The sequence below is a fragment of the Meleagris gallopavo genome, chromosome 22 (assembly GCF_905368555.1).
Source record: "Meleagris gallopavo chromosome 22, MGAL_WU_HG_1.1, whole genome shotgun sequence".
Lineage (NCBI taxonomy): Eukaryota > Metazoa > Chordata > Aves > Galliformes > Phasianidae > Meleagris > Meleagris gallopavo.
In genome coordinates, this window is record NC_139425.1 from 10,462,951 (window position 1) to 10,487,900 (window position 24,950).

The window sequence follows — 24,950 nt, forward strand, 5'->3', positions numbered from 1 at the left end:
TCATGTCTGCTGGAGTGTCTCGTGCTTTCAGATGTGATCAGGCAGCCCTAGAGCTCGCAGTGCTTCTCATGCTGGAGCGGTGAGGACCTGCAGTGTCAGCTCTCGCCCTCCCACCCTAGCTGTGTCCCTGTGGGTAGCAGGAATGCTGAAGCTTCCCTTGGAGTGTGCTGGGGGAAGCATTGCTACAGTTCATCCCCACCACTGAGATGTTGTCCTCCTGCAGTGCTCTATGGGTGCTTTGTTCTACAGGATGGACATCACTGGTGCTGGAGCTGGGGTTGGACTACAGGAGTGCAGATGTAGAACCCGGGGCTTTTGATGCACATAAAATCTTCTTTACCATTACTTGTTTGCTTCGAGCTCAGAAGCATGCTTCTACCAACTTGCAATGCTGCGTTGTTCCAGCGAAGCCCGGCCGTGTGCTGGGATGTGCGGCTGCCTGAGGTCTGTGTGGTGAGGATGAGGTTTGTGTGGGGCACCCAGGTCAACCCGTGGGCTGTGTTGGGGTTGGTTCTGAGCTCTGCTGTTAAAAGCCAGCAAATGTCCTCTTCTGCTGGGAGCCAGAAAGCTGTGCTTTGTGAGACTGTCCTACCCGATGTGCATTGGAACTAAACTGAAACTGCAGTCTTCTAAGTCAGATGCTGCTGAGATTTCCAATTCCTTACGTCATTTCTGTGCCCCCAGGGTGGGGGGCAGCCTCGTGGTCAACTCAAGTGCCCACGTCATAGATAATGTTGGTACAATCTGTTGCTGGTGTCCTTTTTGGGAAGCAAATGACAATAAACCCAGCTCCAACCCATAGACCTGACACAGCTACTCTGCTACCTGGTACAGTATATGCTGGTAATCTGTTGTACTGCTCGCCTATGGAGCAATCCAGCCTTCCTTAGTGTCTTAGTTTTGTCAGATATTTGAAATACGAACGGGATGGAAGAACCCAAAGTCGGTCTCCATTCTGCCTGACTTGGGCTCGTGGATGTTTTCTAACTTTTATTGTTCAATTTTTTTCAGAATTCCTGGTTTGCAATGACAATTCTTACTGTAACTGTTGAAAGCCTTCAAATAAAGGCCAAAAACTTGCTGGTGTTGTATCATATCAGTATTTTGTGGGGCTGCTTGAGGTGTGAGACTGATCTGGTGACCGTCTGTCTCGATTTGTGTACCAGCACGAGGGATAACAGTGTGGGCTTATAGCTCTGCTGGGATAGCAACGTGCAGAACTAAACCAAGGGTAGAGGCTGCTTGGTAAAGTAGAGGTTGGGCCAGAAGTCTTTGTGCTTGGGTGTTAGATCAGGTGTATCTCATGATGAGAGCTGGGGAGGGGAAAGCATGTCACCGGCCTAAGATCTGGGAGGATGGGTGCACTTACATCCTCATTAAGACGACCTCTGTCTTCCAATCCCAGCACTGTAGGGTTTGGGAGGGACCTTTAGAGACTGTAGAGTCCAACACCGCGCAAATGTTTGTCTTTCCTCTATAATAGAGAAGAAAGGAACAAAGTTCAACTTCAGCTTGGTGTTTTCTGAGGTCGGAGTTGAAGGCAATTTCAGCTTTGGTGGCACAAGGGCTGATTTCTCGCAGATCAGCTCTTCCCTCTGAGCACAGCTGCCTGGCTTGGTGAACCACGGTCTCATATATGTACACTTATATCTTACAATTGCGTTTATTCATACAAATGCACAACATAGAAAATACAGTTTCATCTTCCAGGACCTTGTTCAAGTCTATAGGGCCAGAATACGAGCATCCCAGCGCTCAGAACTGGCTGAGCTGCTCTCCGTGTCTGAAGAATGGTGGCTGTCAGGTGAACTTCTCAAGGCCTGGATTTGGATGGGCAAAGTGCAACAGCTGCAGCAGGGACAGATGCTTTGTGGTCACTGCTTTGGGTGTTTTATATCTTGGAGCTGCACCTTCAGACACTTAATGTGTCATGGCAACGACATTCAGGCTCGAGGCGTAACAGCAGAGCAGTGGCTGCAACCTGCAGCTCCATTCCAACTGCCTCAGTGAAGCTTTGGTGAGCAAAGGGCATTCACAGCACAGCTTCAGTGCTTCAGAGTTGCATAGGGGTTCCGAGTGCAAAATCACTGCATGTATGCCTGCTGCTTTCCATCTTGCACGTGTGGGCAGCCCGTTGCTGGGTACTGCTTCTGCAGTGCTTGTTTTTGCAGGTTTGGATACAAATAGTTCTGCGTGGCAACGGAGAAAAGTTGCAGGTAAGATTAGTGATAAAGACTTTGATGTGTTACTGCTGCTGATTGCAGCGTTTCATAGCTCAGGTGATGTCACTGTGAAAGAGGGCGTCCTCCTGGCTTAATAAAGCAGATCCTAATTTTGGAACCGTGTCCCTTATAAGATGTGCTGATAAATGCCTCCTTTAAGTGGGTTCTTTTTTTGGGATTTGGGTTGGTGTGGCTGTTCTCCTTCGTGGCTCTCTGTTTATGCAGGTGGAGCAGCCTGATTAGGAAGATTGAAGAATGGAGGTGGGGCTCACCTGGAGGAGGCTGTGGTGAGATTGGAGGGGGAGTTATGCCACATTCACAGGGGGAAAGGACACAAACTGCTGGGGCTGAACCTCATGTATTCTTATACTGTGGCCTTGGATTATGGGATGCACGTGGAGTCGCAGGATGGGGTGGATGACTGACGTACGGTGTGAACCTGGGACCTGCTGGGAGAGGTCCTGGAGGAAAAGCACTGCTCACAGATCCAGGTGCATCCCCTGAGCTGCAAACCAATGCTCCGCTCCTGGAGGCGATGCTGTGGGTGCAGCACTGAGCCCCATCAGTGCATAACTGTCCTTGAGGTCTTCATGCGGTGCCTTCTCTGGGTGTTTATGCTAAGCACAGCCCTGCTGAGGCTCAGGCATCCCCCAGGAGCTGTGTGCTCAGCAGTGATGGCCTCACAGCCTTTCCTGTAAGGCAGTGCAGTAAACCGCTGCTGTGGCTGCGTGTCTCCAAAGGGCAGTGAATCTTAGGTGTGAAATTGTTCTCAAGTATTTTTATTGCTCGTAAGCCACCAGCATAATATAAATATTAATTCCTGGGGGTCAGCAGCTCCTCAGCTCTTCTCCTTGCCTGCACCTTCCTGTACCAATATGTGAATTGCACTTTGCAATGTCCCCTCTCTGGGCAGTGCTGCTGCCCTCAATGTGGTGCAGCTCCTCACGTGAGCTCTGTGCAGTGCAGGTGATGCACATCTGCTCTTCTCTTTACCCCAGGCTGCAGTTTGTGCATGGGAGTGCTGTATCCTCTCTATTCTCTTTGGGCTCCCTCTCCAGCATTTCTCTTTTCTCCACCCCTTGCGTCCAATCCCTTCTTTATTCCCTCCCGCTTTCTACTCACTCTCAGTATTTAAATCCACCTTCTATATTCTAATGAGCTCTTTCTTTTTTGTGAAGCAGCATGCTGGGCTAGATGGACGCCCCATCTATTTCCCTACAAGTGAAGCATCTGCTGTGAAACATGGAGGCTCAAACCCTGGTGCCATGAGGTGAAATCTTTCTTCTCTTCCAGATGCTCCGGGGGAACTGGTGCCACCAGATAAAGCTCATTCCTGAGCTCAAGCTTGTTGCCTCCTGCTCAGCAACTGATAAGGGAGCAGCGATGCTTGCTTGGCCATGAAATAACACAGGGAAACTCCAGTAAGACAGGTCTCAGCCTCTGTTCTGTAATGTATCTGTTGCACAATGGTACTGGGTGATGCTGCTGGCATCTTAATGTTGCTTCCCCTCCAGGTAAAACCGACCCGTACCAAACTTTTTGGGGCTGTGGGAAACGTGAATTAGGGAGAAAATGTGGAAGAGGCTCAGTTTTGTTTGCAGTGTCCTGTGAGTAAATGAAGCTTTTGAAAGCTCCTGCAGGAGGAGAATGAATGGGTGCAGGATCAGCTCCTATTACACTTTGGGGGCATCCCCTGGCTGGGGGGAGATTGCTGGGGCAGGCTGTGGTTCAGGGGGGGCTCAGGGCTGAGCCTGGGGAGGGGAGCAGTGCTGATGGCTGTGCTGTGCTCACCCCTGGGATGCTCGAGAGCTCCTTGTTGCCTGCATGAACTGGGCATCCTCCTTGGTCTTCACCTCCCTCCATTGCTCAGTTTGCCTTTCAGTCCTATTTCTCTGCCTTTTCTTGTATGTGTTACACAAGCTTCATTCCCACTGCTTGAGTTTTCGTTTTTCTTTTCTTCCCATCACTTCCATGCCTGTGTTTTTGTATGCCTCTCCTTCCCATCTCATTCATTTTCTCCCCACTTTTCCCCTCCTAAAGTTCCACGTGCTTGCGTTTCCCTTTCCTTTCTCCACAGCACTCCAAAAGTAATGCCTCCTATTTTATGGTGTTGCCCCATGATGTCAGAGGCGGATGTTGGTGGGATGTGGCAGTAGAGGCTGTACCTTCTGTGTATCTGAATACTCCATTCCATGTTGTTGCCGTGTGACGGATGGCAGCAGAGGGGCAGAGTCTGCCAGAATGGCATCTGACGTGGAAGTAAGGATGGAGCAAAGGTGTTACATTGAGCACCTCCATGCAGAAAAAAAGGCACTGGCATTCACCGACACCTGGTGAATGCTGATGGAGCCCAGTGAGGCGGTAGGTGATGCACTGCAGAGTGGAATGGTTCGCAGGCTCTTCATCGCTGCCTGAAAGGCACAACTCATGGTGGTGACCGTTAAAGAACGGTGTTATATAGCTGAGAATCTGCTCTATCGAAAAGCGTCGTCGTGCTCTTTGTAGTTTCAGCGGAAACAATCAGGAGGCATTACTTTCGGAACAAGGGTTCCGATGCAGTCCCTCCTCGGGCCGCGCGGTTCCGGAGCGGACGGCGACGCCACCAGGGGGCGCTGTTGGGCCGCGATTCACACGGGCGGCGCCGTCCGCGTGCGGGGATCCCCGCGGCGCCTCCGCGCGTTTCGTTTTGCCGCTCGTTCTTCGCCCTCTGAGCGGCTTTTGCCGCTTCTGTCCCGCTCCCCAAATATTCCCACGTACGGGCAGCTTTCGTTCGTTCCTCCCTTTGCCTCCTTTTCCTCTCTTTTTTTCATTTTCCCTGATTTTCTATAAGTTTTACCTCGGGACCCCTCTGCCCATAGCCCGGCTCCTCCTCCTCCTCCTCACTGACCCTTTCACACACACATCTGCCCTCACAGCCACTGCTGTGCGTCCGTGCTGTGCTGCAGAGGACCCGCAGTCATCTCCACGCATAGCCGTCCATCTCTGCTTATATCCCACCAGTGATTGCTTTTAGAGAGAGGCATCTTCTGTTTTAATGGCTCCCTGGAGATGGCTGCTATAGGCAAAGTGCCATGAAGGTGTTTTCTTTTTGCTGTTCTCTGGCTGAGATGATACGTGCTTATGATGGCTGTTATTTCTGATATTCGCTGCTTCGTTAGCAGCGCAGAGGTTTGTCCCTTAATCAGCTGCTCTGCACTAATGGCAGCGGAGAACAGCAGTTCTGTAGGAGCTGCTGAGCAGGAGGCCCTACAGACTGAATTCTGTCAGAGTTCTGCAACCTTCACAACAGCTCAGCAGCATCATGCAGTTGGGATTTTTCGGCCTCCTGCTGCCCTGGTTTTTTTCCCCTGCATGACTTTTGTTGTGTGTTCACACAGTTTCGCCACCCTGTGCGTGACGGAGCGCTTTGTCTGCAACCCGTTGTTGGTAGGAATGTGCTGATGGACGGTTCTGTCTGTGCTGTTTGTTACAGCACAGCAACTTCTGCGCATGCATCACCTTCCAGGGCAAGCAGTGTTGGTGGGAGACGGGCGATCCTCGCGGGGAGATGAGCATTGATGAAGTATTTCAATATCTGCTGAGATTTAATGACATCCTTATTACTATTACAGCACTGCAGATGCCCTTAATGCATTGTTTCTCCTTTAGCATCGTCACAGAGCCTCCAATTTCGGTTTAGGGATCTCCTAACTCAGTTGTCATGCTGTATCTGGCTGATTGCTATCGCCTTCTGCTTCTGTTGTGAGCAATGAGTTTGTTCTTGTTTGCACAGCTGTGTAAGGAAGAGCTCTGGAGTTTCTTGTTGGAAAGTACTGGTGCATGACTGATGTGACCCCACGGCTCTGGGTGCTGGCTGTGCCCTCGGCAGAGCATCCTTTGGGTGATCTTTAAGGTCTCCCCAACCACAGCTGTTCTATGAAATGATGTGACAGCTCCCAGTGCTTGTGGCAGCTGATGCTGCTGTGCTCCTGGTGCTTATTATTGGAGCCAGCAGACAGCATTCAGTGCCCTGTGACGTAAGGACAGCCGGGAGCATCAATAGAGGCTTTCACAGGACGTGACTCACCGCCCATGGAGGAGCCAGGAGGGATCCATGAGAAGCGTGCAAAGGGACAAAAAGTTTTTGTGCAAGCTCTGAGCGAGGCTGATGGCAGGGAAAGCCGGCGGGTGAGCTCATCCACCCCGTCTGTAACAGTGCCCTGTGTGTGGAGCACTGCTGCTGCTTTGCTTTCCGTTGGGTTTTGGCATCTGCCTCCAATGCAGCAGGGAGGAGCTGAAGGGAACTTAAGCAAGTAGAGGTTAGCCTTCCTCCCACGGTGTCTCCCTGTTCTCCCTTCTTTCAGTTCTGCTTTGTTTGGTTTGCTGATCGTTGGCATCGTTGCGCCGAGAGAAAACCCAGGGAGAGGCAGTTGGTGTCTGCAGCCATGTGTGGGTCACGCAGCTTTGTGGGTAGGAGTTGTGTCCGCTGCTGCGAGCTGCACTGAGCCTTTCTTAAAACATATCTCCTCTACACCAAGCAGACTTGTTTTGACACCTAATTAAGTTAATTTAGGTGGCTTAATGCAGTTCAGCAGCAGCTGAAATCACCGTCTCCCATCCGATCTGATATATCGATTCCACCGGTGCTTTGTCCGTAAACCTCCTCCTGTCTCTGTGCAGCTGTAATTGTGTTTGAGAAAGGGAAAATTATATCTGTGCCCACACACCCAGAGTGTGTAATTACTGCACTGAAATACATCTGGGGTGAGCTGAGACCGCCCCAGGGACAGGAAGGAGTTCATCAGGTCTTTTCTCTGTGGATTCTGAGCTATCTTAGAGCTTTTGGCTCCTATGCTCTGGTCAGGAGGGGATGGCAGAGGGGCTGCAGGGCTGCCCATGAGCTGCCAGCACTGCCAGAGTTTGTGGGGAATGGTGCTGCTGCTCTCATCAGCATCACTTGTTCACTGAGGTCGGCACAATGAGGAGCTCTCCTCTGTAGTAAATGTGTGCTTCTCTCTGTTTTTGGGCTGCTGGCAGCAAATGGCACTGGGGGATCCTGTCCCAGGGAGTCCAGGTAGAACCCAGAGCATCCCTTGCACCCCCGGAGCACTGTGGGCTCCTGTTGGAGCACTGATGGTGGGCTTAAATCTCCTCCCTGCCATGCAGTGTGGGGCAGAACTTCAGCAATGCATTCTGTCCATTTTCTTACAGAGCCATTTCTGCCTTTCAGATCAAACTTCTCCCAGAACCCTCGAGAGCTTTTGCTCTAAAAGCAGCATTAAATGAAATCAATTCCTCATCCACAGGGATGCTCCCTTCCCTGAGGCCTTTTTAGCCAAAACCTAAAGCGCAGAAGCCAGGAGCAGTGTGAGCGTGGTTCTGTTTGGTTTGTTTGGGTTTCTTTATTCTTTTTCCCCCCCCGGAACAATTTAAGTGTCTGCTCTTTGCTGAAGCAGTTGCGTATCTAACCATGTTAACTCACAGAGCCAGGCAGGGGTGGGAGGGCCCTGGGCATGGGCAGCCCAGCATTGGGTCTCAAAAGGAAATGAGTTACATATCTGCTCTGGGCCTTTCTGGTTTTTCTTCGCCCCTCCTCCTGACGTGTGTGTGAGTTGTGAAAGGCTCCTTAAATTGCACCGAGTTCATACAACGCAAAATGGAATTTTCTTCTGCCCTTGGTGACGAATGCTGCAAAGCAAAACCAACAGCAACAAATTCAGCCTTGCAGCATGCTGTGGGTTCCAGGCCTAGGAGGAACGCTTGCTTGTTTCACCGTATTTTTTCCTCCTCTTGGTCCTCTTTCAAAAAATAACCCATCTCTGTGAGCCTCCCCCATCCTCTGTGGCCGCCTGTTGCTGCTAATGGGGTTCACAGCTCCATCAGCCCTTCTCTTCTTGCTGTATGATACAAGCAGAGGTATCGTACCAGTGAAGGAATTGGGTGGAGGAGAGGATCTGCTCTTTGTTTGCAATGCGGGAGCGCCGTCGTGGTGCTGCACCGCACAGCGCACAACCCGGTGAGCAGGAGGAGCTGCTGCTGCCCGACCAGAGCGGCACAGATGGGCTCCTCAGCGTCGTTCTTTGTTCTAAAAGTCCGATTGTTTGAAGGGGGAGGAGGACTGCGTCGGCTCTTGCAGAGCTGCACATCGCGAAGCTATCAGGAATTGCAGATACGGATTAGAGGACTTGAATGCGAGGTGTGTTCGGTCACCTAAATCCTATTGGCACCGTTTGAGCTTTGCCTGGGTAATTGATTCACATGTAAATCGGATGGATAAATCCTTCACAGCTGAAATACGCTCTCTTTTACCCCCGTTTCTTTGCTTCTTTCTCTTGAATGGCGCAGGACTATAATCTCACAAAGGGAGTCCTTTGCCAGGAGGGCAGAAGCCAGGTCCGTGCGATGCTTGTTGCTTGCATTCCTCACCTGCTAATGGCCTGGCTGTCGCTTCTGGCCCATCACCTGCTTGTGCAAACCTCGTACGAGGCCAGGTGCGCCTTTATTGCCCCAAGTGCATGTTAGCTAAGGGCTGAGCGTGGGACAAATCTCTTTATGTTTAGCCAGGGAGCGGAATGTAGTTGTGAAACGGGTGCCCCGCTGGCAGCCCGGGTTTGTTTGGTTTGGGGATCTGCGCGGAGGGACTCGAGCTGGTGGGAGGAAAAGCCTTTGTGAGCGCTTTGTTTCGTGAGCACTGAAAGCTATATTTTTCCATAAGGCTTCACTGATGTTCCATCAGAGACAGGGCTCCGACAGAGGAACGTTGCCTAAGCCTCCCTCCCAGCCCTCTTCCATGGAACCAGCAGTGCCACAGATGGCAATTCCTGGAGGCAGAGCCTTCCAGCACAGCCCGGCAGCCCCTCGCCCCACGTGCCAGCGGTGCCACCTCCCCCATAGATCTCACACTGGGCTGCGTGTGGCACAGGGTGCAATTTAGTAGAGTGCACATTGCCAGCTGCAAAACACTGTTTTTCCACAATACCAGCCCGCCCATGACAGGAGGGTTGGAATTAGATGATCTCTGAGATCCCTTCCATTCTATGCCATTCTGTGATTCAATGAACACAGCCACCACTATTAGCTATGCATTTTTTTGCAGGCAATCCACATTCTGCTCCCATCAAACTGCACCAGCAGAGCTGACCCACTGCCACCACTGCTGAACTGCACCACCCCCCACCTCTCTTTGCTCACTGCCACTCTTTGGTCTCCATCAACTTTTTCCAGGTGTCAACGAATGGCAGTGGGGGTCATTTTTTTTTTGGCATGAAGGGATTTAATATCACACCTTTGCTACATCCTCACTACCATGTCAGACACCATTCTGTCAGACTGCCCCTCTGCTGCCATCCTTCACATGACAAGAAAATGTAGCAGAATGTTGGTGAAAAGGTTTAACCTCTGCTGCCATAGCACCAACATCCGCTGCCATCTGCCACTGTGGGCCAACAGCATAAAATAGGAGGCGTTACTTTTGGAGCAGCCCTGATTAAGAATATGGTTCATGTCTACAGATAACAAAGCTTATTTTAACCTTGATTTTTTTTTTTTTTTTTACTTATTTTTATTTTAAAATTCAACCAAGTACAAAAAGAGGGCAATGAAAACACGAAGCCGGTGGGATGTGGGACCCATGGGAGCAGCTGCAGCTCTCCTGGTGCTGCTCGGGGGTCCGTGGTGGGGTTTTACTCCTCCTGTGCTTCGTCCTTGGAAGCAGTTGTTTGTCACTTGGCACCACCAAAAAGTGGTGACGTGAATAAGTTGCGATGGGGAAGTGAGGGGTATTTCTTGCTGGAAAGAGGGCGCTTACGAAGGTCTGGTGAAGAGGCGCAGAATCAAAGTTTTCTTTGAGTTGAAGGTCTGATTGCAGCTCTGTCTGTTCTGTTTGAAAATTACAGGTAGTGTGTTTGTGTCAGCAGGCAATAGAAATCTGCTCCCCGTGTGCCTCTGGGAATGCTCAGGCTGCTTTGGAACCTAATTAATGCCTTGGCTTTGGAGATGCCCTTTGGCAGCATATCCCATATTTGAACCATCCATGTGAAAACGCATTTCCTCCCGCCCCAAATCCCTGCTTGAGCCGCTTATGCTGCAATCCTGTTTGCTGGAGGTGTTCTGCTGATGTGATTTCTTTCCCAGTGCTTTACTTCTGCCTCTGCTTATCTGCCCGCTCCCCTCCCCCTGTGCTGTGCTGGGGGGCACTGGGGTGGGATGGCCCCATCCAGAGCAGAGCATTGCCCCTCGCCTCCCCCCAACGGTGTGTGGGGGTCTTGGAACCCCTGAGGTTCCCTTGGCTTAGTGCTGAACTGATTTGCTTCTGCATTTGTGTAACAAAGGCTGCTGTGTACCTCCTATCATCGCTGCCAGCTGTTGAGCATCAATATTTATAGGGTTTGTTATACAGCTTCTTGCTTCTCCATCGTGGATATGGGGAGGGAAAAAAAAAAAAAGCCAATAAAATGGTTCGTGCCCACTGCTGCCACCGTCCAGAATGTGAATTTTTCTCCCCATCTCTATATGGGGTTGCCACGAACAGGGGATTTTGTGCCTGGCTTTGGCTGTGTAGAATACATCCATAAATCATAAAGGGAGCAGCTGCCGCTCTCCGCCGAGCCAAAATGCATCAGATATAAAACACTGCTCAGTTCCTCAGTTTGGTGGGGATAAAGTTGCTGTAGTGGAACGTCGTTACAGGCTGTTGTTAATTCACCTCGGGGCTGCTTCTAATAGCACTGCACAATTCCCCTGTGAGAACGAGATGGGTGTTCTGATGTCAGGCGGGGATGGAAGGAAGGTTTTAGGAATCAAAGCTTTGAGAAAGGAATAATTGTGGTTTGTGCTGTGATACGGGGAGAGTTCCCTGCTTTGTTACTGATGGAAGCCCTGACAGTTCCTGGGGGACTGCAGGAGGTTCTGTCACAAATCCCACAGCAGCTCAGCCCTGAATGAGGGGCTGAGTGCTGCTGACGGTGACCAGGATGGCTGCCGGGTTTGGTTCATCCTTGTGTGGTTTTCAGCTGTGTGCCAGGCAGGAATCCTGCTTCTGCTCCTGGCTTACAGCTGCTTTCACCTGAGCAAAACAGCTTAGGAAATCTGTCCTAAATGTTTGACACTAGGCTCAGTGCCTTGCAGAAACGTCATTGGCACCACGTTCAGCAGCGGGCCGTGGTGCTGCTGGTCTGACACAGTGCTGTCCCTTCAGCCCAAAGGGGAAGGAAAGCAATGGGGAAAGCTGCGCTGTGCACTGGACAAGGAGCCAGCATCCGATCAGGGCTCTGCTTTTCTCCTTAGAAAATGAGGCTTCAAAATGTCCCATCTCCTCCATGCACAGTGGCTTGGCTGAAAAAAGTGAGAACCGGGTGGGTCTGAAGGCGTTACCACGCTGTGCTGTTGTGTTGTGTGGGGTCCTTCAGTGCCCAACCCCCTCGTGGGCCCTGGGCAGGGATGAGCGGTGGCAGAAAAGGAATTACAGTCCCTGTTCTTATCAGATCCTGAGCCTGAGCAGCGCTGCTCTGCGTCCCCTGCAGTGCTGCTGAGGGCTGCGGTCACATTAAGTGTGCTCCCTCCAATAGCCTCCATTTAACAACAGCTTCTGCTGGCAAAGAAACAAGTGTTTGCAGCAGAGCCCAGGGAGAGGAGCTCTCAAACTGCTGGAGCTGACCCTGGTGCGATGTGTGAGGGCTGCAAAGTGCCATCCCTCAATGAGAGCGTTTCTTCTGAGCTGCACCGCGCCGACTCAGGGAATCTCAGGGCTGCGTTTCAGTAACGCTGCAGCAAATGAGGAGTTGGGTTTTGGATTCAGACTGCTCCAAGTGAGCCTCCCGAGCGCTCCCCTCGCACACGCAGTGCTGCTGGTGGGGCTGCTCAGTTCGGTGCCGTGTTGGTGCTGCAGGTCTCCGTGTTGCACAGCAGCTCCCTGCGGACGGCGGCCGCTTTGATGCCACTCGATGTGAAGCACATGAAAAATCCTTCACTTGGGTTCTAAAGTCTCACTAAAAAAAATCCCGCCGGGACTTTGATGTTGAGGAGATGCCGCTCAAAGTGCCCCAGCTCTCTGAAGCCCGCCTGCCTGCCCTTATCTCAGAGGCAGAGCAGCAAGTGGGTGCCTCAGGCAATAAAACAGCAGCAGCGGCAAAACTGTGCGCTGATTATTTATGGTCTGAGCATCTGCAGGCAGGAGAGGAAATCGCCCTGAGAGCCCTGGGGTGCCTTGAAGGACCCCGTTCTTTGTTATGGAGGCTGTGAATGGTTGCTTGAGGACCTTTTGCCACCGTGCAGCTGAGTGATGCCCCGTGCTGGGATGCTGCTGAGTTCAGGGCGGCTGTGCTGGGATGCAGCAGGACTGCAGGTGGCTGCTGCTGTAGGATCAGACTGTGCTGCTGTGGCATTCCCCACACCTTGCTGCTGCTGTGTGAGCGAGGGAGTGAAATTGGCCTCAAACCAATTTGGTTTTATTATTTTTTTTTAGTTTTATTTTAACTTCTCTCAGCAGTGTGACATACCAGGGCCGGGTGTGTGTTTGGCTCCCATGTGCTATATTTGTTTTCCAGGGTGACGCTCGGTGCTCTGCAATGTGTCACACACTGCACCAAATTGCTTTTCACAGTTAAGAGGGAATTAAACGATCTCCTTTTTTGTCTATATTGCGTTTTTGTGCACAGGAATCAATCTGACCCCACTGTGAGTTGGTTTAGGAATGCTCTCCTGCCAGTGACTGTGAAATAATTTTCTGCACAGCATTCCCAGCCCGTTCCTGTTTGGTGCTGGCTCTGATGGGGTAAGTATGAGTGTGCCCGATGGCACCAGGCTGCAGAATAGCTTTTGAGTTCACTGCCTGCCCCGTGAGCAGCACCAGGGCTGGTACAGCCCCATAGGGCTGGAGGGATGCGCCTGCTGTGCTGCCCGCCGGCCGCCGGTTCGAATCCTGCCTCGGCACTTTGTGTGGTGAGCACTGGGGCTCCCTTAGAAATAGGCATTTATTTATATCGTGACGAGTAGCAGGGCTGTGATTTACCCCCAGAGGGATGTCTGCACAAAGCACGGTGCTAATTCTGTATGCTGTGCTGAGGATGTGTCCAGAGATGCTGTGTCCTGTCTTCATTAATAGCTGAGCGAGATGGAAGGCTGAAATCTTTACTTACAGAAGATGTATGTGCGTAATATAAGGCTGCTGCTAATTCTTCCTCGGGATTGATAGAGAACATCAAGGACAAATTCACTCAATATTGCGTTTGCTTCTGTAAGTGAAGCTTCCCCGATCCTGAGGCTAGACAGAAACATGACTTGGTGTCTGTGCTGCTCTCTTTCAGTCAAATGGAAATAGCTGTCTTTATTTAAGAGGTCTCTGTTGGCACTGTGGTGCTGATGCTTCCTGAGACAATGCAATGGACAGAAATCTATTTTCCAGGCTGCAAGGAAAGCAAACAAAACTAAACAAGACCAACAAATTGGAAGAATGAAGAGTGAGGAGGAATTGAAGCGTCCACGGAGTTCACGGTGTGGGTGATTGGAAGTGATGGGGGAAGGCAGTGAATGCTGCTTGGGTAACGCACAGCACTGGGTCTGAACGCAGGACCGCTCTGCCTGTGTCCACGTGCAGCACTTGGTAACAAGGTTTGTACCTTTTGGTTTGATAACATTCAGCTCATTGTACCTCACTGAGTTGGGAAAAGATAGTTTCCTGTCTATAAAATTCCTGGTGATGCTGATTTGTTGTTTATCCTTGTAGCATTTGTGCTGTGTGCTCTGCTGTGCACCCAGAACCCAGCACTGCTGTGCACCCAGAACCCAGCACTGCTGTGCACCCAGAAGCCAGTACTGCTGTCCCTTGAGCTCATCTTCTCCCTCAGTGCTATCTGCTCATCCTTCCTGAGATTGTTTCTACCTCCTGAGTTCCATATGTAGGAAACTGCACAGGTGAGTGATCAGACACAGCCGCGTGGAGGGACGCCTCTGACGTCTGTCTGTTCATGCCGTGCTGCACAGCCAGCAGAGAGCAACGTGTGCCCCAGGTCAGCATGAGCCGGGGCCTTCCTGAGGCTCAGTGCTGCTATGGGTGCTCAGCACCTGCTGGGCTGCTGTGCCCTGGGAGCTGCTGAGAGCTGTGAGCACGGCTGGGGGTTTGGTGGCCCTAGGATGGAGCCTGGTCCTGACTGCAGGGCTCAGTGTCTTCGGCTCTGCTCTTATCTCCAGGAGTTTCCAGGTCCTGTTTGATCAGATCTTGCTGCTAGAAGCGAGCTGCTGAGCCCAGCTTTGGGATGATTCCTTCACTGCGATCTGAGCAGTCCCACAAACAGGATGGGGAAATAACTCTCAGCTATGCAGGGCTATGAGGCAGAGCGAGCAAAGCACTGAAGAGCATTGCTGCACGTTTTGGTGGTGGCTTCTGGACTGCGTTGCTGCTGCCCATCGCAGTGGTGGAGCCCTGCAGCGCAGCCCCTGCTGCACACACCGTGCTGTGCTCCCCAGGAGAGGGGAGAGCTGGGGCTTACAGCAGGTAAGCTGCGTTTTGGCTGCTCTGGAACCAGGCTGGGAGCTCTCAGTCTGGCAGCAGCCTGCATTAGTACCTTCTCCATATTTTCTCTTCCCCAGATGTTGCTCTAACAGCCTCACTCCATTCACTTGCCGTGCCGTTTCTATACCCGAGTGCTTTCTCCCTTTCCGCAGCGCTGCTCTCTTTGGCCGGCTCCTTTGTTTTGTTGACATCAGAGAAATCACTTTCCATTGACATTTGAGCAGAGCAGTTCCATTCATGCCCGCAGCAGCTGCTCACCACCCCACAAGCAGCAGGCAGTGTTTGCTCAGGGCAGTGCTATCAGAGGGCACAATTCGTGCCACCAGGTTTAGTTTTTTCCCCTCGAGAGACAGCGCTCAGTTTATGTGTATTCTTAATACGGAGCTTCTATTTCCCCTTTGAAGGAGTTTTATGGGCTGAGGTTACTCTTTCTTTTTATTCACCACGTAACAATAAAGCAGTGTTGTGCTCCCGCAGCCTGCAAACCTCCTGCACGTATCACAACCATAAAACCCCGGTGCTGTTATTCAAACTGGGGCAGAAGAATTATCCGTATTTTCATTCAGGTTGCTCACTCTTTTATTTTTAAGACACGTGTGTGGTTCTCCTACGGTTCTTAACGCTGGAGAATAAAAAATGGCAGATTTAATCACGTTGAATAACGTATATTTGTTTGCTTTAACACCGCTCTGCGAAGCGCCTCGGGGCTGCTCGGGGCATCCACGTGCAGCCACTCCGCAGCCCTTCTGCTTTCCAGCCTTTTTGTTGTGATAATCTCTTCCTGAGTTCCTTGCGATGCTTCATTTTAATACGTATTCCCTTGTCGCTGCGGAGCTGAGCTCAGCCTTCCTGTAAGTGACACCCGAAGCATTGCTGCGAGGGGAGAATGAGATCCAGGTGAGTGAGAGGAGCGAAGGGTGAGACTGAGCAGCAGAAACCCTGCAGAGAGGAGGACCACCCGTGCTGGGGCACAAAGCACACTGCCTTCTTGCAGCGGGAGGCACTGGGAGCTTGGATGCTGCTGTCCCAAAGAGCACAAGCTGCGACGGGAGCACACAACCCTAAGGGCAGCAGTGTGTGTTCCCCTGCCAGCTGCTCCCTGAGAGTGATGCTATCAGCTCAGCTTTGTTCTGCTGCGTGCAGCCCCGCTCTGCTGCACAGCACCGAGCAGAGCACCGATAGGATCTGCCCAGCCCTGCACAATGGAAAGTGCCACTGCACCCAGCCAGGGCCCGACCTCAGCCTCCTTTGGGCTCTGCTCCCGCAGCACTGCTGTGTCACACTGATGCTGCTGGCTTTGTGCATTTCTGTACAGCTGCCTTTCTCACTGTTATTCTTTGCAGATGCATTAGAAATCCACCCGAAGGTCAGTCTTAACAAAGCCGATGCTTATCAGCTTTCTCCAAGTTGCTTTTTTAATTATTTTTTAAAAAATTTTTGGTGAAGAAAATCGTTTTCCAACGCTGCATTTGAAACATCAATGAGCACTGTTAATCCCACAGCTCCTCAGGGTGGGGAGATCTGGTCCCGTCCCACCCCACAGCCCCATCATCCCCCGGTGTGATCTGTGTGCTGCAGCTCCCCCAGAAGATGGTTTCCTTCCAGCATGGGGATCCCACAGGTCACCACTTTGGGCACCTTTTTAAGGCAGAGAGGGGAAAAAGCAGTGCCCAGGTGAGTGCCCCAGGACGGGAAGGGAAGCTGCTGCTGGGAAAGGCAGCAGTGACGTGGTGCTGTATAAATCAGCAGCCTGGCAGCTGGGTGTTGCTGGCGGAGATGCAGGAGGTGCCCACTGCTGGGATGCGACGGCTGCGAGGAAAAGGTGTGTCCAGGTGGTGGCAAATTTGATATAAGGGCGGCTGCTGGCACTGCTGCTGCAGCACCAAAAGGCAGCGGGCAGGAGCCGGGTGCTGTGCAGAGCTGGGCTGAGACGGCATCTCCCAGTGCAGGTGACAGCAGAGCTGTGTCTTGCAGTGCCATCCCTGTCCTTTTGCACTGCTCGTGCCATTGCCTCCCCTGCTGCAGGATGATGAAACCGCTGAAGCTTTTTGGAATGGTCATCTTTTGGGGGCTGCTCTCTCCCACCCAGGGGGTTCTGTCCGGCCTGTCCTGCGCCGTCAGTCGCAGGGCCATGCAACAAGGTAATGGGAGTGGTGGTGGTCGCATGGGGCCGGTATGTGGTATAATCCCTGACTGCTGTCATCACTGTATGGTTCCTCAGGGCTGTAGGAGCCATTGCTGGGTTCACAGGGAGGGAGACTCTCTGTCTCCAGGACAGGGGTGGCATTCTGCTCCAAATAGCCATGCAGAACTTTAGAATTCTGGATCCTTTCCTCTCCTCTTTGTCTTTGTTTTCATTTCCCTGTTAGAGCAGCTCATTTTTTGCCGACAGCCACGGTGAAGCTTAGCAGCCACCTTCATGTGCACAGTGCTCTGGCTTACTTCTTGTTGCTTCTGTTCCAAAAACAGACCAAAGGAAAGCAAAACCAATGCCCTCTGGAAGCGAGCAGCAAGCAATGGGCTGCAGCTCTGCCGTGCTCCTGCTGAGCCCAGTGAGGGCAGCTTTGTTATTAGGCATTACAAAACATCACCCTCCCTATTTGACCACACAGATGTTGGAAATGGCTCACACAGGAGTTTGGGGAGAGGTGGGAGCTCACACGGAGCTGTTTTGCAGTGCTGTCCGATACCATCATTCAGAACGAGCTTCTCCAGAAGCACCTGCAGGGCCTGGTGCTGCCGAACATGATGAGTGACGGGGGTCTGCTGAACTCCGCCATCACCATCACGGGGTGAGCAGGGCTGGGCATTGCAGGCAGTGCTTTGCCCTCGGGGTGCTCCGTAGTTTTGTGATGGCTGTTTGCTGCTTTTTGCAGGCTGCACCTGGAGAGGTCCCGAATGCCCATGCTGTCGATGGAGCTGCTGCCTGGGATTGGGATGCAGTTGGTCATCAGCGTGCGCCTGGATCTCAGTGGCAACTGGTGAGTGTGCACAGCTCCGAGATGCTGTCAGGTCTGCATGTGTCCCACGGCTTTGAGTCCTGCGTGGGTTCACCTATAATAAACCTACATGCAGCAGAGAATGGCTTGTGGCCTTTGCCACAAATTACTGATGATGGAGGTTTTGCTGAGCGTCTCTGGTGAGCGGAACAGATTCCATCTCTCAGCCTCTCATTTGCCTCTTTCAGCTTGACTGACCTTCTCTCCGAGGTAATTGTTATCTCCCTGGATGTGACCATTACCACAAACATCAAATGCTCAAGTTTCGAGTCGGGTGCAGTCCAGGTCATTGCTGATGACTGCTTCTGCGTTCTTGGTGCTGTAAGGATCAAGCTGCTCCCTGGGTAAGTGCCCATGGGTTGATATTTTCCACTGCCCTGTGCTTTATCCCATGATCTGGACTGGCTGCCAGAGCTGTGCCAGCAGAGCCAGAGAAGAGATTCCTTTCCTCCTGCCACTGCTGGTTCCTCAATGGAAAATTGGCTGTTGGAAGATGAGGGCTGACCTGCCTTGTTTGTGCATGGGCACGTTAAGATCTGAATGACAAGCTTTAGCATCAATTCCAACGCAGTTCTGTTAGACCTAGCTAATGAACTGATATCCGAGGCATGCTAACCTGGAGGTGGAGGGGGGAGGGTGCCAGGAAAGCAGCCCCACTGGTATGCCTTGCTCTGTTCTCCAGTCTTGCCCTTTGGCTGCTGTAGCAGAAAGATGTTGGGCATTTGATCCATCAGTCTGACCACTGCAGGGCTGTGTGATCCCATGCAAGTGTCCCCTCCGCAGGGGGTGGTTATGTGTATGCCCAGATGTTTCGTGGTGGATCCTCAGATGTGCCTGCAGGGAGAACTCTGCTATAAGTGGAGTGCTGCATGGCGAGACCACACCATCTGCAGATTGCAGCGCTGCTGTGTGTTCGAGCTCAGTAGTCCAGAAATGTATTGATTCTCAAGCTGAATGTCTCTGCACTGCCTGCAGGCAGCATATAACCCAGAGTGATCTATTTAGCAGCAGTGAGGGAATGCTTCACAGCAGATTTCTCCTCTTGTTATTCCACATGTAAATATTTTGTTTCCCATAGCTAACATGGAATTCACAGCAACAACACCTCCCCTTAACTACAGCACTGATTTAGATACCAGAGGGAGATGGCCAAGCTCAGGATACGCTGTGAGAAACTCTTTCCTTGCCCACAGTGGTGTCTGCACACTCCAAGTGCTGCAGCCATGAGCCCAGTCCTTCCTCCATGAGGCACACAGCCCTTCTGCTCATGGGACAACTGGGGCTGGGGCTGTGTGGACAGTGAAAGTCTTCTGCTCTGCTGCAGTGCCCGGGAGTTGTTGGTTTTTGGCTCTCATACATTCTCTTTTGTTTTCTTCCCTCCTTTTCAGCTTACTGTCCCTGTCAGTGCATGACACTGTGCTCAGTCACCTGACAGCAACTTTGCCTGGTTTGGTGAGTCTGAAATCTGCCTTCCTCCCCATAGCCAAAATGCTATTTTGAACTACTGGGGATAACGCACTGCACGGCTGCAGTGAGCTGTGGCATGGCCGTGCTTTGCTCCCACAGTGGCAGTGTGCAATGTGGGCAGCCTGGCTGCTGCTGGTACACTTTGCCTGAGGTGTCCCCAAGCAGCCCAGGGGACCTCCACCACCCCCAGCCCATCCCAGTGCCTGCTGGCTGCCCCATGGCTTCGTGCTGAGGCTCGGAGAGCCATCAGGGCTGCTGGGGCTGTGCAGGGCACCCATGAGCTGTCCTGTGTTGTGTTCTATCGCAGCTGTGTCCAGTGATAGATACTGTCTTCAACGTAGTGAACATCCAGCTCCTGAGCACTCTGGATGGTACGTCCCAGTGGAAGATGCTTGCTGTGTTTGGGTGGTGGGATGCACGCAGTCCTGTGCTGCCACCCCGGTGCTTTGGGGTCCTAAGAGCTCCAAGGGCAGAGACTGGCTCTGAATGAGAGCATCTCATGGCCTCGGGTTTCAACTCCTATCTTTGAGCTACATCCTCAGCTCATAACCCACAGAGTTTAATTTGGGGACGTTTTGCCAGTGCTGAGTGGCAGCAGTTTTACAGAGCTCCTCCAAGCTGCGGGTGCTCTGTGTGTGCTGCTCCCTCTGGCTGGGACCTGGGGCTGGGAGGAGCCGTGTGTTCCCTGACCATCACCAATGGTTTCCCCATGCAGTGGTGATCCCGGTTGGCTTGAAGGGGACGGTTCACTACCACCTGGCTGGCCCACCATTCACCTCCGGTTCGTCCCTGATGATGGATTTAGATGTAAGTGAACACTGGATATCAGTACCCTGTGCACCCCAGGCTTCATTCAGCACAACCAAACAGATGGGCTGTGCTGATGAGCTGTTCTGGGACTGCCAGCTAAACGTGCCAGCCCCTATCTGACCCCATCACCAGGTGATCGGGTGCTCTCTTTTGCTTTACTGGCAAACTTGCTGCATTCTGCCCACATTGTTTGCAGGCTGCATGGGATGAGCAGTTGCCACCCCCTTGCACTGCCTGAGTCTGTGGTGCAGTATTTTGCTTTTGCTGTGCACTCTTTGTGATGGGTGACAGCTACACCAAGCCAATGGATGCATTTTTTTACAGCTGCCTCATGGGGAAAAAGACTCAAAAAAACCAAACAGTAATTTCAAACAGGAGAAATTAAATAAACAGAGTGATGGCTCGCAAGAAGCAACTGGCAGGTGATGAGTAAGGGCTGAAAGAAGGCTGAGTGCTCCATTTTGCAGGGTAACAGTGCTCTGTGCTTTCTTTCGTGCAGATGTCATCAGGATTGGGCTTTGCTCCCACAGACAGAGTCAGTCTCCTTAGCAAATAGGTGGCATTAGTGCAGGTTCGTTGCAGTTGGAGCAATGCTCTGTAGGGTGAAATGGAGCAGCGGGCTGGGATTTGAGCAAAGCACACTCATTATCAGGGGTTTCAGTTACACACAGGTTTCCATCAGCTCCTTTGGGGCACTAAGTCTGGAAGGAACAGCTCTGTGTGCAGTGCAGGACCACGTTGCTGTTTGCTCACAGGGCACAATACAGGAAATGGGAGGCAGCATCATCCCCCACGACTCGTATGCCTCTGCCTTGCCCTGGCTGCCGAGCAAGCTTCTGATCATCGGTATGCGCCAGAGCTTCCTCAGCTCCATGCTGACCCTGGTGCTCCAGATCCAGCCACACACCTTCCCTGCTCGTCAGAAGCTGTGAGTGCCGCAATGCTAAGATGCACATCAGCAGCCCTTCCTGCTGCTGGTGCCTCTCACGTGAATGAGTGAGTGGCACTGCTCTGCACTGGGGAGGCTTGGGACTGGCCCAGGAGTGTGAATCAAGCACCTGGGAGCAGGACATGGGAAGTGGGTGGGTGGTGCTGGGACCTGCAGGGTGCCCACCTGGGCTGTGTGCTTCTCTCCCTGCAGTTCTCTGGAGCCAACCAGCTGAGAGATTCCATCACAGCCCTTTATCCCACTGGGGTGAGTGACTTTGACTGGGTAAGCTTTGGGTAAGTCTTGCTGGGTCCGAGGCCATCTACAGAACGCACCTGGACAAACACCTGAGCCATCTCTGGTCCTCTGCAGCCTTGTGCTTCTGCTTCTTTCTGCTGTCTGGTTTTGTTCTCTACACTTGTGTAAATCTGGGCTTGTCCAAGATCTGCATAACCTCAGGGAAGCCCCACAGAGCTGTGGGGCTGTGTGTGTCCATGGGCTGAGTGCGGGCAGCCACCTTCGTGTCCCCCATCCCTTCAGTGCACCAACTGCCCTGCAGCCAGTACTCTGAGCATCCGTGTGGAGTCTGTGGGGAGCCCCATCCTCCTCTTGGAACCCAACAAAGCCACCGTTGAGCTGTCAGTCCTGCTCCAGGTGTTCATTAAGCACCGGGATGGGTCCATCATCAACCTGCTGCTCCTGAAGGCAGTAAGTGGAACACGAGGTGCACAGGCTGCCAGCAGGGATGGGGTCGTGGCATGGGCTGACCCTCTCACTGTCTGCTTGCAGGACCTCAGTCTGAACGTCCGCCTGTCGATCTCCAGGAGCAGCCTGATGCTGGCCTTCTCCCTGGGCAGGTAGCCTGTCCCCCCCTCTGGTGCCTGGCCTGGGGCTCTGCTGAAGCTCAGGGTGCAGGGGTGTGGGACACAGCATGGCAGGAAGGGCAGTGCTTCCCACTGGGATGCCCTGAGCAAGCTGGAAGCAATGGGAGCAGGGTGCAGTGTGGGAGTTCAGCCCCATTCCAGGCTGCTGGAAGCCTCTCCAAGGCAATGCTGGCTCTGGAGCTGCTGTCTGGGCATTTTTCAGTATTTGTGGCCCCTGGATTTCCCAAACCTGAGAATTCCACACCTGAATGATGGCACAAAGTGGAGGAGTATTGCTCATCACAGTGATGGGAGAGTTTTAGGAGCACGGAAGGAAATCTGTGTCCACTTTATAACCAGGAGAGATGAGGCAGTCTGAAAAACTGTACCAGTGTCAGCTTGACTTTGATCCTGGGCAGCACTTCCAAGTGCCTGATGTTGGACGTGAGTGATAAAGGAGCAAAGGAAAATGCTATTGTTAGTGCCAGTCAAGGTATGATTAAAGATTGGGAAGCATTTCTTACAGCGTGAGGTCTGAGGAATTCAAGCCATTTACCTTGTCAAAGGGTTAGATTTAGAAGCAACATTGGCACAGCCCATATGCAGTGATACAGACAATGGAAATGCATCAAAGGGCTTTTAATTCAATAGACAAAGATATAACAAGATTCAATGGAAGCAGAAAAGAGAAACTCAAAGTGGAAATAAAGCAGAGGTTTTAGCTATGGAGATAACTGTGTGATTGCAATGACAGATTGGGAATTTTGGCAGATTCTCCTGAGCTCATGATCCTTATGTTTGGGCTGGGTGCTTTTCTAGAAGCTCTGCTCTCAGCTATATATATATATGCTCTCAGCTATTTTCTAAGGTGAAAAGCTACTTGGGCACAGGAGAGGAGGGGGAAACCAAGAGCTTGTGTGCGCACTGCTGCCGTGCTGTTTCATTCAAGCCAGTGGAAATTAAGATTTTAACGTTGATTCATTGTTTTTCTTTTGCTCTTCTGCTCTCTTGCAAGTGTGGCAGTGCCTGCTTTTTATCCCAGGACACTGCAGTCCCTGTAGGGACGATGCTCACAGGAGTCCCTTGCCCATGGGCTGAGTAACGCAGCGCTGGGGGTGTGGGGGCTGGGGGCTGAGCTCCTGCTGCTGACCCACTGACTGACGTGCCATTGGCTTTTCCTTTCTGCAGACTTTCCCTCTTCTTGCAGTCATCTGACATTGGCATCAGTGATGTAAGTCCCCCACCAGGAGGGCCCTTCCCATGGGGTGTGGTGTCCATGTGCTGGGGTCTGAGCTATCAGCTGCAGCTCTGCACATCGTGGCAATGCTTTTGCTGCCTTTTATTATTCTTAATTAATTATTATTATTGTTATACCTTTTCTAATAATGCAAATGCAAAGGCTGAAGTCTGTGTTTATTCACCCTTGCTTGGGTTAAGCTCGCTGAGCTCCAGCTGAAATGTTATCCCTAGAATCTTCCCAAAGAAAGCACCAAATACAAACAGAAAGAAAAGTAGTTTTGATTAAAGAAAAGGCCACGTGCTGAGCTGAGCTCGCTGCTGCCGCACGCGCTGCTCATGGTGCTGTTCCATCTCTGCCTCAGATCTCCAACCTGAAGCCACACCTCTTTAAGCTGCTGGTGGAGACCTACATGCCAATTCTGAATGGTAAGGAGCCTGGGGCAGCCCTTGGTTTGGAGCACTTTTGTTGTGGAGAGGGGGTGGTTTGTATATGGCAGAGGGGTTGCTGTGTCCAAGCTGAGGCTGCAGCTGAATGCCCACCAGCCAGCTCTCAGCACTGGGGGCTGTGTGTCCCTGCACTGGGTTAGGCTCTGTCTGTCTCACAGCTGCTGCAGCCTCTGGGATACCCCTGCCGAACGTGTTCAGAATTCCTTTGATAACGGGAGAAATCAAGATCTTGTTGGTGAGTGTTGGACATGGCTCTGCCCTCCTGTAGGCACGGTGTGAATCGGGTTGCTGGGGTTGTTTCTGGCACGTGGGTTCTGCTGTGGACGTGCTGCAGGGGCAGAATGTCCCACTGGGTTGGAAATTCCTGCAGCCCTTCGGAGCGGTGCTACACAAAGAGCCCCAAGTCATGCCAAACTCTGAGCTCTGCAGAGAAAGGACCTGGGTCAATCTGGTGCCAACAGGGTGAACAGGAGCCAGCAGTGTGTCCCTGTGGCCAAGAAGGCCAATGGTGGCCAACAGGGGGACCAAGAGCCAGCAGTGTGCACTGGTGGCCAAGGAGAGGCTGGGCAGTGACGTGGCCATGTTACTTTGCAGGGAATATTGTTGATCTCCATGTGAGCCGTGCAGTGTGCAGGCAGCTCTGGAAAGAAAGAGGGAGGAGATCCGGTCAGGATGGAGCATTGGAACCAACATTTATCATCTTTCCTTTCCTAAACCTAATGTGAGGTTCTTGGTAATATTTAAGGCACTTTAAATTAAACTGGCTTACATGGAACTGAGATGCTTGCATAAGCCAACACCAGTTAGGCAGCTCTGTGTAGAAATATTTATTTAGAGAAATTAGGGTGAATTAGAGGTCACGGTTGTAGAAGTGGCATGTGATGCTGCAGCTGAACTGTTAAATTCCTTGAGAATTTGGTCTTTGGGAAAGTTGTTGTCAGTGTAATGAAGAAGTGAACTTTTTGCATGTGGCTCTCCAATGTGGATCTCACCATCCGTGCTGAGAAAAGTCCAAAGCGCTGAGCAGGAGCTCAGGATACATTTGTCATTAATTCCTTCAGTAATAAACATTCATTCTTTTTTAAAGCTCAGAAGGAGGTTTGTGATGCTCTTGGGATGCCCCCCTGTGCCTCCTGCTGGAGGATCTGGCCCCCCTGTGACAGTGCTATGTTGGGGTTCGGTTTGAGATCTTCCATCCCAAATTTCTAACAACTCTCTTGGATTGCCAGTGGCTCCTGCTGTTGGGTTACCCTTTGCTAAAACACGTGTAGGAATCAGAATGAAACTGAATTTCCAAACCAACAGGCATCAGGTCCTGTGTCACTCAGGGCGCCCTAGGGCTGGATGAGCTCTGAGCACCCATGTCCCAGCTCAGTGGTGTGGGTCTGGCAGTGCCAACCTGGTGCCAGGAGGAGCTCAGGGCATGGTGACCCTGGCCTCTTGCTGCCAAGCTAATAAATGCTCTTGCTACTGCAGCCTACTCCTCTT

General features: G+C 51.9%; 1 protein-coding gene and 1 long non-coding RNA gene across 2 annotated transcripts; both read left to right on the forward strand.

The window, feature by feature from the left end:
• Window positions 1-12,472: 12,472 nt before the first annotated feature.
• Window positions 12,473-14,111, forward strand: LOC146542976 (uncharacterized). Its single transcript, XR_014887669.1, has 3 exons — window positions 12,473-12,972; window positions 13,603-13,808; window positions 13,924-14,111. It is a non-coding gene; the product is annotated as an uncharacterized LOC146542976 (long non-coding RNA).
• Window positions 14,112-16,271: 2,160 nt separating this feature from the next.
• LOC100546061 (BPI fold-containing family B member 4-like) lies at window positions 16,272-24,556 on the forward strand. Its single transcript, XM_085241300.1, is given in 17 exon segments — window positions 16,272-16,658; window positions 16,735-16,850; window positions 17,387-17,501; window positions 17,586-17,690; window positions 17,897-18,052; window positions 19,097-19,160; window positions 19,483-19,546; window positions 19,891-19,982; window positions 20,741-20,894; window positions 20,897-20,913; window positions 21,127-21,180; window positions 21,454-21,621; window positions 21,703-21,770; window positions 22,965-23,007; window positions 23,378-23,441; window positions 23,621-23,697; window positions 24,057-24,556. Coding segments are annotated over 16 exon segments (1,380 nt in total). The 5' UTR covers window positions 16,272-16,658; window position 16,735; the 3' UTR covers window positions 24,081-24,556.
• The last annotated feature ends 394 nt before the right edge of the window (window positions 24,557-24,950 follow it).